This window comes from Ranitomeya variabilis, chromosome 5 (assembly GCF_051348905.1).
Source record: "Ranitomeya variabilis isolate aRanVar5 chromosome 5, aRanVar5.hap1, whole genome shotgun sequence".
Taxonomy (NCBI): domain Eukaryota; kingdom Metazoa; phylum Chordata; class Amphibia; order Anura; family Dendrobatidae; genus Ranitomeya; species Ranitomeya variabilis.
This window is the reverse complement of record NC_135236.1, coordinates 338,118,722-338,131,660: the sequence shown is the minus strand read 5'-3', so window position 1 is coordinate 338,131,660 and position 12,939 is coordinate 338,118,722. Positions and strand designations below refer to the sequence as shown.

Here is a 12,939-nt window from a genome sequence, read left to right as displayed (position 1 = left end):
TGTCTGCCGCGGAAATCCGGGGTCGCTGATTGGTCGCGGCTGGCTGGCCGCGAACAATCAACGACAGGCACAGTCCGGCCGCGAATTGGCCTTTCCCTACTCCCCTGCAGTTAGTGCCCCCTTCATACTCCCCTCCAGTCAGCGCCCACATAGCGTTTTAGCAGTCCGTTAAACAGACTGCGTTACACCGCGGCATAAAGCAGTCCATTAACGCTGCTATTAACCCTGTGTGACCAACTTTTTACTATTGATGCCGCCTATGCAGCATCAATAGTAAAAACTTTTTAATGTTAAAAATAATTTTAAAAAATAAAAAATCATTATATTCTCACCTTCCGGCGCCTTTCCCGCTCCTCGTGACGCTCTAGTCCCAAGAATGCATTTCGGCAATGACCGCAGATCACTACATCATCACGTGTTATTGCCGCAATGCATTCTTGGGACCGGAGCATTGCTAAACACCTGGCCTGGATCCGGGGCCGCCGGAAGGTGAGTATATAACTATTTTTTATTCTAAGTCTTTTTTTAAACAGATATATGGTGCCCACATTGCTATATACTATGTGGGATGTGTTATATACTGCGTGGGCTGTGTTATATACTGCGTGGCCTGTGTTATATACGTCTCTGTGCTATATACTACGTGGTATGTGCTATATAGTACGTGGCTGTGCAATATACTGCATGGCTGAGCAATATATTACATGGCTGTGCTATATGCTCTGTGGCTGTGTTATATACTACGTGGGTTGTTATATACTACGTGGCCTGTGTTATATACTACGTCTGTGCTATATACTACGTGGGCTGTGCTATATAGTACATGGCTGTGCAATATATTGCGTGGCTGTGCAATATATTATGTGGCTGTGCTATATACTACGTGGCTGTGTTATATACTACGTGGGCTGTTATATACTACGTGGGCTGTGTTATATCCTGCGTGGGCTTTGCTATATACTACGTGGGCTGTGCTATATACTACTTGGGCTGTGCTATATACTACTTGGGCTGTGCTATATACTGCGTGGGCTGTGCTATATACTACTTGGGCTGTGCTATATACTACTATACATATTCTAGAATACCCAATGCGTTAGAATCGGGCCACCATCTGGTACAATATAATGCACCTCACATAGTGCTCCATACAGTATAATGGGCCCAATATGTTTCTCCATTCAGTATAATGGGCCCTTCATATATTACTTGATACAATATAATGAGCCCCATTTACTACTTCATACAACATAATGGCCCCACATAGTGCTACATACAATATAATGGCCCCATATATTGCTCCATACAGTAAAATGGGACCAATATATTACTCCACAGTATAATAATGGAGAGAAGGCTAGGAGACAAAAAGTGGAATAGGGTCTTATCCGATGGTATGGAGAAAATAGAAATGTGAGACCACTCACCTGATAAGGTTGCAGACTAGCAACATGAGAAAGGGGTATGTAACAGCTGTGCAAAAGGTGGTGTCATTCAGTTGCGCTGCTGATAAAAGCTCAATGGCTGAGATAAAATTAAAGGAATTTAATAGTACAGGTTTTACAAGTCAACGCGTTTCAAGGTTCTGCACCTTTTCTTCAGGGCAAAAACCTATGGAGGCTGTTAGAAATGTTCATTCTTTTATAAGCAGTCATTTAAAAAAAAAATGCCAAACCGAGCACATGACTGAGTAGAGTTCAAACAGTTAATCCGGATCTATGTGAATAATTGGCATATGCAACACACATTAAAACATTTATACACTTTATTAAAACTACCATAACATAAATTGCAATATTGGCAAAAATGATAAAAATGGGACATAGGGCAAAGCCTGTCCATAATATTTAAAAATAAGAAAAAATATCTAAGGAGGACAATACCATTATTGCTCTCCTTAGATATTTTTTCTTATTCTTATTTTTGCCAAGAAGAGTGGGCAGCTTTACTACAAAAGACTTCAAGCTGTTCTTGATGCTAGAGTGGGCAATACACGATATTAAGAAATGGGGTATGTGAACTTTTGATCAGGGTCATTTGGATGTTTTGGGTTGTCATTATGATTTAAAAAGAGAAAACACAGAAGTTTGACAATAAATGGCTTCACCCAACCACTAACCATGAGTGGAGAAAAAGTTTTGGTGTTATCATTCATATTCTCTGAAAAAAAGGACAAGAAAGCAAAAATCCTGCCGGGGTATGTAAACTTTTGAGCACAAATGTATATTGCTCCATACAGTATAATGGCCTCACATAGTGCAACATGCAGTATAACAAGCCCCATATATTGCTCCATACAATATAATGGACCCCATATATTGCTCCATACAGTATAATGGCCACATAGTGCTCCATACAGTATAATGGCCTCATATATTTTTCCATACAGTATAATGGCCTCATATGTTGCTCCATACAGTATAATGTCCCCATATAGTGCTCCATACAATATAAAGGCCCCACATAGTGCCCCATATAGTACAGCCCCACATAGTGTTCCATACAGTATAATGGGCCCCATATAATGCTCGATTCATAAAATATAATCAAATACTCACCTCTCCTGCTCCACTCTTCTCAGCATCTTTAGACTCTCTGCACAGAGGGCAGTGATGTCATTGCGCTCTCTGCACTGAGACGTCACAGAAAGTCAGAAGACGCTGAGGAGACCAGAGCAGGGGGGAATAGGGAGAGATGAGTATTTCAAACCGTTTAAGGTGCAGTGTGGGGCCTAGTGCCAGCACTGGCACCAGACACCCCCGACTCACGGGCCCCAAAGCATGCTGATGTCCCCGACAGCGAGTGGGCCCATCTGTCTAGGGACCCGGCACTTACCAGGGTGCGCCAGGTGGTGATGCCGGCCCTGCTCTCTTCCCCCCCTGCCCAGGAGCTGTGGTATGATCAGACCATGTTCCTGTACGGTCAGACACAGCCATTACAGAGTACACAGCAGGGGCACATTTATAAGATTATCTCAGCACAGGAACATTTTATTTAATCACATCCAATTGTGGAAATTATTATTATTTCAAAATCTATTGATTATAATCAACTTTTGTTTGTGGGAAAACCCCTTTAAGATCACATGTCTATTAGGAATGATATTTTTTGCTTCTATAAACCATTACCCCCACCCTAACTCCCCCAAATAGAATTTGAACAATGATGAACACTAATAGTGGCAGTTCCCACTGACTTTTAACTCCTTAACGACCACCAATATGTCTTTTTAATTGCCCCCCAATGGGCAAATATGCAGCAGGAGGGAGCTGTATACTATAGCTGACATCTTTCAGCTTTTCTCCAAGTTCAGTGTTTGTATCAATTATGGCTGTTTAACTCTCTAAATTCTGCTGTCAATAGCGACACCAAGCTTTAGATGGTTAACAGAAAGAGGGGAATCTATCATTAACCCCACTGGCAACATTTTAGTAGAAAAAATATAAATTTTAATTCCATTCATGTCTCCTTGTATTTATTTTCTGAAGCACTTAAAAGGTTAACAAACTAATAGCAATTAAGTGACAGCAATTTTGAATACTTTTGGGGGGGTGCCTTTTTAAAACAGTATCACTTCTGGTTGTTTTAGGGCATATAGACCCTTCATATTCACTTTGAAAGTTAAGCTATTTAAAAAAATAAGTTTTATATATTTTCTTGAACAATAAAAAAATGGTGCTAAACGTTTAACTCTTCTAACATCCCAACAAAATATAATGACATTTGACAAATGATTATGATGTAAAGTAGACAGTTCATAAATTATATATACTGTATATACTCGTGAATAAGCTGAGTTTTTCAGCACATTTTATTGTCCCAGAAGACGGCAGGGGAGCGGCGGAGCAGAGGGTCACAGGAGGCAGGAGCCGGCGGTAAAGACTGTGCTCGCTGCTAAAGAGAAATTAATATTCACTGCACTGGCAATGAATATTCATTTCTCTTATAGTGTGCACAGTTACAGCCTCATGCTTCCATCAGCTGCTGGGCTATTACATGTGCCCGCTTATTAAGGTAATGAATATGCACCTCTCTCCACTCCCATAGGTGTGGAGAGAGGTGAATATTCATTACATTAATGAGCGGGGACATGTGATCGCCCGGCCCCAGGAGCTACTGGCACCAGAATGAGATGCTGCGAGGGCACGCAAGGAAGGTAAGTAGGATGGGTTTTTTTTAATGCTTTTGTCATGGGGTCCATACATACAAGGATGGGGATGAGGAACCATGCAGACAAGGATGGGAATAAGGAGCCAGGTAGACAAGGATGGGAATAAGGAGCCATGCATACAAGGATGGGAATAAGGAGACATGCATACAAGGATGGGAATCAGGAGCCATGAAGACAAGGATGGGAATAAGGAGCCATGCAGACAAGGAAGGGAATAAGGAGCCATGCAGACAAGGATGGGAATAAGGAGCCATGCAGACAAGGATGGGAATAAGGAGCCATGCAGACAAGGATGGGAATAAGGAGCCATGCAGACAAGGATGGGAATAAGGAGCCATGCAGACAAGGATGGGAATAAGGAGCCATGCAGACAAGGATGGGAATAAGGAGCCATGCATACAAGGATGAGGATAAGGAGCCATGCAGACAAGGATGGGAATAAGGAGCCATGCAGACAAGGATGGGAATAAGGAGCCATGCAGACAAGGATGGGAATAAGGAGCCATGCAGACAAGGATGGGAATAAGGAGCCATGCAGACAAGGATGGGAATAAGGAGCCATGCAGACAAGGATGGGGATAAGGAGCCATGCATACAAGGATGGGAATAAGGAGCCATGCATACAAGGATGGGAATAAGGAGCCATGCAGACAAGGATGAGAATAAGGAGCCATGCATACAAGGATGGGGATGAGGAACCATGCAGACAAGGATGGGAATAAGGAGCGAGGTAGACAAGGATGGGAATAAGGAGCCATGCATACAAGGATGGGAATCAGGAGCCATGCAGACAAGGATGGGAATAAGGAGCCATGCGACAAGGAAGGGAATATAAGGAGCCATGCAGACAAGGATGGGAATAAGGAGCCATGCAGACAAGGATGGGAATAAGGAGCCATGCAGACAAGGATGGGAATAAGGAGCCATGCAGACAAGGAAGGGAATAAGGAGCCATGCAGACAAGGATGGGAATAAGGAGCCATGCAGACAAGGATGGGAATAAGGAGCCATGCAGACAAGGATGGGAATAAGGAGCCATGCAGACAAGGATGGGAATAATGAGCCATGCATACAAGGATGAGGATAAGGAGCCATGCAGACAAGGATGGGAATAAGGAGCCATGCAGACAAGGATGGGAATAAGGAGCCATGCAGACAAGGATGGGAATAAGGAGCCATGCAGACAAGGATGGGAATAAGGAGCCATGCAGACAAGGATGGGAATAAGGAGCCATGCAGACAAGGATGGGAATAAGGAGCCATGCAGACAAGGATGGGAATAAGGAGCCATGCAGACAAGGATGGGGATAAGGAGCCATGCATACAAGGATGGGAATAAGGAGCCATGCATACAAGGATGGGAATAAGGAGCCATGCATACAAGGAGGGGATGAAGAACCATGCATACAACAATAGGGATTAGGGCTCATTTCCACTTGCAAGAGAAAAAACGGTCCGTAATCTGGACAGAAAAAAAGGGATGAAAAGTATGCGATTGTCATGCGAGTCAATGCGATTTTTTAATCGCACCATCCGTTTTACATCCGTATGACATCCGTATGCAATCCATTTTTTTCCTCTGCAACTATTTTATACAGTCATTTACAGGACCATTTACAGTGTTCTATGCCACAGAATGGTAAGGTATCCGTAAAAAACGGACGTCATACGCATGGTGCGAGTGCTGTGCGTTTTTTTCTCGCACCCATTGACTTGCATTGGCGAGTCTCGTCAGAGAATCGCAGCAATACGCAGCATGCTGCGATTTTTTTCTCAGTCCGATTTTGGCTGAGAAAAAAAATCGCAAATGAAAAGACACCTATTGAATAACATTGGTCCGAGTGCAATCCGATTTTTTATCGGATTGCACTCCTCCATTTTCCTCGCAAGTGGAAATGAGCCCTTAGGGGACAATACACACCCGGCTTATACTAGAGTCAATAAGTTTTCCCAGTTTTTCAAGGCAAAATTAGGTGCCCCGGCTTATACTCGGGTCGGCTTATACACAAGTATATACGGTATTACATTTTTTGTGCAGTGCGGCAATCTGCTTTAGGGTATGTGCACACGTTGCGGATTCGTGTGCGGATTTTTCTGTTCAGATTCCGAAAAATCCAAAGGTAAAACACCCTGCGTTTTACCTGTGGATTTACCATGAATTTACTGCGGTTTTTGTGCGGATTTCACCTGTGTTTTTACACCTGCGGATTCCAATTATGGAACAACGCTGTGGAATCCGCACAAAGAATTGACATGCTGCAGAAAATAAACCGCAGCGTTTCTGCGTGGAATTTTCCGCAGCATGTGCACTGCGGATTTGGTTTTCCATAGGTTTACATGGTGCTGTAAACCGCTTGGAAAACTGCTGCGAATCCGCAGCGTCAAATCTGCTGCAGATCCGCAGCCAAATCCACAACGTGTGCACAGACCCTTAAGGGCATAAATGTTTACAGTTTGAATATTGCTGTTTATTTTTACATTTTCATAAATTTCTGATTTTTTTATACATAAACGCAGAAAGTGTCTACATAAGTTTACTCATAACATAAAGTGCAATGTGTCACAAAACAACAATCTCAGTATCACTGTTGAAACATTCCGTTTGAATTGTTTGAAAAAAAAAAGTGGTTAATAGGTTCCTTAAAGGCGTCCACCATTTTACGTGAAAAAAAGCTCCCTTCTAGCCTATTATATCTGGCAATACGACGGAATCTGCGATGTAGCCTCCAAAACAAATATGAATGAACAGTGACTTAGCTTTAGAGCTACTTGTCCAAGTCCAAACAAGTACAACTGGAATTTTGAAAGCTGCATTTGCAGTGCGCGCAGATCACAACTTCACATGTGGAAGCAGCTGTGACAAATCAAATATTTGCCATAAGGTGAAACAGCATAGATGTTTATAAAAATAGGATTCCGGGTTCATGCCTCTAAAGTCATTCATTTCTGCTGAGAATTGACAAAAATATGTTTAGGATAAGTATCTATTTCTGTATGACGTAAATGAATATATACCACTGATGTTGTAGAGACAATGCAGCTGGCAGCGATCATTGTGAAAAAGTTCATCATGACATATTGCGACTCCAGACGGTACTTTATGTGTTCCACCAAAGTCAAGTAACAATTAAACATAATATTTACTTACGGTAGTTAATACTTGTAGTAAGAGGGTAGAGGGTTGGCTTTTTTCATTTTAGTAAAACTTAACATATATTCTAGTTACGTTGTGGTGACTTTTCAAGACAAGAACTAATATTAAAAGGAAATATTGTGTTTATATATACGGTATATATAATAATGTCCAGAAATTACCAAAGGAGTTTAAGTAAAGTTACGGATTAATTAAATAATATTATGATAACAACAGAGGCATTCACCATAAAAAGACAACAAAAAAGTTTCCTATTCTTTCTTCCCAACATACATATATTTATGCAAGACTAAAAATGCAGAATTGTGTAAATTGATAATGAGTCAGACTGACTGAGCTGCTGCATGTAAAATAACGACATTCCCCAGAGAACCTTAATCTGCCAGTCTGGAGTTTCACTCTGCACTCACCATTTGATGGGGTGTCCTTTTTCACGCTGTTAATTCCAGATTTTGAAGTCATTTTTCATAGTAGAATGGTACAATAGCATTGGTGTCGCCAGCATGATCATTACTCATTTCACATCAATGCCTGGATCAGGTTTGCAACTGCATGTAGAGTGACGTAGTCAAACCTAACTGTGTCTAGAATCACCAGGCGCGTATCTGCCGGCCAATCCAAGGCCAGGGATGTTCATTAATTACGGTAGATACCTAACACAATGACAATACAGGAGCAAATCGCAGCCCGAAGAATCTGTCTCACTGGGAAGCATAAACTGTCAAGGGGGGCTTGTTCAATATTTCCTGCACTAAATGTATTTTTAGCCAAGGAGAACTCAGGTTACACATCAATAACGATAGGATGATACATCTTGTGAAGCCTGGACATTTTGTATCCTCTCACAGGGATTATCATATGATCTAAATGGAGGTTGTAAAATTGCCACAATTTTCCACCTGCGCCAAATATCACATAAAGCTACAGATCTAAAGTCTATAAACTGATGGCTATTTATCACAGCATGCTAAACATGTGGAGCTGTATCGACATGTTCCAGTTACCCGAGAAGGCCAAAAATTTATCTGCACAGTATATGTAATAACGGAACATATGTTGCTGTTGCATACATAAGAACTTCCATAAAAAGTATAGTTTTTATAATGGGCGATCAGAAACATATTATTATGTTTTGCTTATATAGCGCTATCATATTCCACAGCGCTTTACAGACATTATCATCGCTATAACCATTGGGGCTCACAATCTACATTCCCTACTAATATGTCTTTGGAGTAAACCATAGTTCCCAGAGAAAACCAAGCAGAACATGCAAACTCCTTGCAGATGTTGTACGTGGTGGGGTTTGAACCCAGCGCTGCAAGGCTGCAGTGCTAACCACTGAGCCACCATGCTGCCCACATGCCACTGTAAGCCCATACAATAGGAGATCTTGCCAATCTATGCCTCCAAACAGGGTGTGCACAGAACCTCATCCCGTCCTTCTTCCACTATAACTTATTATTTTACTGCCAATAAAAATATGAGTTACCGTATTTCTATGTGACTATATGATGCAAGTTTGGGAAATTAATGTATAATTACAGTAACAGCCATAAAAGCCAAGCATAAATAATCCTATCAACTATTTTAAACTATGGCTAAAAGCTGTAAGAGCAAATTGTACCAAAATATGTTTTATATGCATTATTCGAAAGATACCACAGAGCAAAACCTGGGCAAAAGTAAGAGACGAGGGCTCAGTCACTACTCATACATGTCTTCTGAGAGGCCACGGGAAGGCACTGCTGAAGCACCACTGCGTGAGGTCAAGGCTGTACCAGGGGACACAGGGGCTCTCTTTGTCAGCACCCCCTTCAATGCATTTCGCACAGGGGGTGAGCAGTATGCAGAAAAATGCACAAAGTGAACTTCTCTAAAGGCAGATGCAGATATTTATATAATTACTTTTCAGTTTTAAGCCGTTCCCATATAACAAGAGGATATTCTTGTTATATATAAGTGACCAGCTGAAACACATTTCCAGTGCCTTGAAAACATTTTTTCATACCTTTTCCACCTTTTTTCACCAACAAACTTAAATGTATTTTATTGGGATTTTATGTGACATATCAACACAAAGTAGCAAGTATTTGTGAAGTGTAAAGGAAATGATACATGTTTTTCTAATTATTTTATAAATATACATCTGAAAATAATGCCATGCATTTGTATTCAGCTCCCTGTAGTCTGATATAACTATACTAGATGGTAGCCCGATTCGAATGCATCAGGTATTCTAGACTATGTATGTAGTTTATTTATGAAGATTTTAGAATAATACATTGAATACACAGGATTCAGCCGGCCGTGACCAATTAGCGAAGAGTAGTTCAAATCCCGCGCCAATTCGCGGCTGGACTGCGCCTGTCGCTGATTGTTCGCGGCCGGCCACGTAGTTTAAAGCACAGCCACGTAGTATATAACAGCCCACGTAGTAAATAGCACAGCCACATAGTACATAGCACAGCCACGTAGTATATAGCACAGCCACGTAGTATATAGCACAGCCAACGGAGTATATAGCACAGCCACGTAGTATATAACAGCCCACGGAGAGTATAACAGTCCACATAGCATATAACACAGCCATGTAGTTTATAAGAGCCTACGTCGCATATAACACAGCTCACATAGTATATAACAGCCCACGCACGCAGTATATAACACAGGCCACGTAGTGTATAACACAGCCCACGTAGTGTATAACACAGCCCAGTTAGTATAGGACAGCCCACGTAGTGTATAACACAGCCCACATAGTATATAGCACAGCCCACGTAGTAGATAGCACAGCCCATGTAGTATATAGCACAGCCCACATAGTATATAGCACAGCCCACGTAGTATATAGCAATGTGGGCACCATATCCCTGTTAAAAAAAAGAATTAAAATAAAAAATAGTTATAAACTCACCTTCCGTTGGCCCCGGATCCAGGCGAAGCGTTTACTGATGCTCCTCGTGCGCTCTGGTCCCAAGAGTGCATTGCGGTCTCGCGAGATGATGACGTAGTGGTCTCGCGAGACCGCTACGTCATCATCTCGTGAGATCGCAATGCATGGAGCGGTCACCGGAGCGTCGCGAGGAGCGGGAAAGGCCGGTTCCTGATCCGGGGGCCGACGGACGGTGAGCATATAACTATTTTTTTTTTTTATTATTATTTTTAACATTAGATCTTTTTACTATTGATGCTGCATAGGCAGCATCAATAGTAAAAAGTTGGTCACACAGGGTCAATAGCAGCGATGACGGAGTGCATTACCGGCGGCATAACGCAGTCCGTTACTGCTGCCATTAACCCTGTGTGAGCGCTGACTGGAGGGGAGTATGGAGCGGGCGCCGGGCACTGACTGCGGGGAGTAAGGAGCGGCCATTTTGCCGCTGGACTGTGTCCCCAGCAACCCCAAACCACCACCATGTATTTATTGATTACTGCACATGCAAAAAAAAACTATTTTATAACCGTGGTGGCATTATGCTAGTTAGTAGGTAACTCTTTGTGGAGGCTTACTTATCCCCAGGCTAATCATCCCACTAATCACGTTATCACGCCCCTATGGGAGTGAGTAACATAATTTGCTAGAACAACGACACCACCACCTCCCTGACCGTGCGCAGTAAGCCAAGTGTACGCACCCCGGCTTCATCGCAGGGAGGCAGCATTGACGTAGGACACAGCCAGCTGCTAGATCTGCGGAGCTGGAGGTAACGGCTGTCTGAGCCCTGTGTCACCGCAGCCCTCCTAGACATGCGCAGTGTACCGATGAGATAGGGGGTAGGGTGGGGGCAATATGCTTACTTCACATAGTCAAGGAGAAATTTGCAGAAATTTGCAAAGAGCCAGCAGTGATGACAATCTTGCAAATCATGCTATGCCCACAAAGGCATTATAACATGATTAGTGGGACAATAAGTCTGTGAAACACAACGCTAGCGCAAAAAGTCACCCACTATTTTAGCATATCACCACAACAGCTACAAAGTTGGTTTTGGCACCTTCTACCTCATATGAACAATAAGAATTTACAGTTGACTTGGTCAGCAGGGGATGCTATTAGGGTCCCTTTAACAAGTGGTCTGAAAAAAGGCCAACTATGAGATGAAGTAAAGTTGGATTAGATAGTCACAAAGTTTAACCACTTTTATCACCCAGCTTTAGTCACTCTGATCATTTTGGTGAATTTTAAGATTGTCTAGTCTAAGTTTACACTATTACATTCACTGGATTAGTAAATTTGCCCATTTATGCAAATAAAGATTTTTTTTTTTTAATATTACAAACTGTTACTGGAAATTCATGACATCATTTCCCCAACACTGTACATCTGGCCTCTGAAATTAAAAACTACCATAAATAACTTCAAGTGAACATGGGTGGGTGAAATCCCATTTTTAGAACAGTAACTTGTTGGAGAGCTGGAGACAGTGTCACTTTCCATGAAATTCCAAAATCAAGCCTCCCTAAAATCTTCCTTACTTGATAAGATACAGACAGCAGAATCTTAGTCATTGCTGTTTCATCCGGAATAAAGTCTTTTAAAGGAAATATTTGAAGAGCATTGTTTTAGAGAAGAGCCAAAAAATCTTCCATGCGGGAGGGCTTGTTTATTTCAATTAAAGAACTTTATTCTTGCTGTGTCTTTTTTAAAATATGACTATGGGGTTAGTAATGGGGGTGTCTTATAGACATGTCTCCATTACTAACCTCTGAGCTAGATGTCAGCTGTCAATACAAAGCTTTTCATCAACCCCAACCCTATTACCCCACTTGCCACCACACCAGGGCAAGTGAGAAGAGTGAGGCTAAGGGCTGATGCTGGTTGCCTGGGAGGGGGGCCAATATCCAAGGCCTCTTCCCTGGCTATTAATATCAGCCCACAGCTGTCTGTTTAGCCTTTGCTGATTAGAATTTACACCCTACGTAATTTTTTTGTGGGTCCCTGTAAACTAACCAGTAAAGGCTAAGAAAACAGCTGTGAGCTGTTATTTATAGCCTGGTAAGCTTTTGGGATATTGTCCCCTTTCTCAGATTAGTAACCTCAGCCATGGGCTTTCCCTCTACTGGTTATTAACCCCTTTCTGCCAGCTGACGGAATAGTACGTCAGATGGCAGATCCCCTGCTTTGAGGTGGGCTCCGGCGGTGAGCCCACCTCAAAGCCGCGACATGTCAGCTGTTTTGTACAGCTGACATGTGCGCGCAATGAGCGCGAGCAGAATCGCTATCCGCCCGCGCCCATTAACTAGTTAAATGCTGCTGTCAAGCGCTAACAGCAGCATTTAACTAGCGCTCCCGGCCGCGCCGCCGGAACTGATCGCACCGCTGACCCCCGTCACATGATCGGGGGTCATCGGTGCATTGCCATAACAGAGGTCTCCTTGAGACCTCTATGGTTGTTGATGGCCGATGGCCACCCTGCGGTCGGCGTTCAAAGCAACCCTGCATCTGTGCTTTACCTCTATGTAGCAGAAGTGATCGTGTAGTGCATGCTTCTAGCCTCCTATGGAGGCTATTGAAGCATGACAAAAAAAATTTAAAAAAGTGTTTAAAAATATAAAAAAAATAAAAAATATATAAAAGTTCAAATCACTCCCCTTTCGCCCCAATCAAAAT

General features: G+C 42.4%; 1 protein-coding gene across 4 annotated transcripts in view; it reads right to left on the bottom strand.

Annotated features, from left to right (window-relative positions):
• Positions 1–12,939, bottom strand: part of PRKAR2B (protein kinase cAMP-dependent type II regulatory subunit beta) — a 157,719-nt gene that overhangs the window by 127,935 nt on the left and 16,845 nt on the right. The window contains exon 1 of one of the 4 annotated variants that reach the window (XM_077264780.1): positions 7,736–7,855. The exons of the other annotated variants lie outside the window; for them this stretch is intronic. Within the exon in view, the coding sequence (XP_077120895.1) occupies positions 7,736–7,787 (52 nt within the window). The 5' untranslated portion in view covers positions 7,788–7,855. Of the gene's footprint in view, positions 1–7,735; positions 7,856–12,939 lie in introns of those variants that run through there. 4 annotated transcript variants of the gene reach the window in all.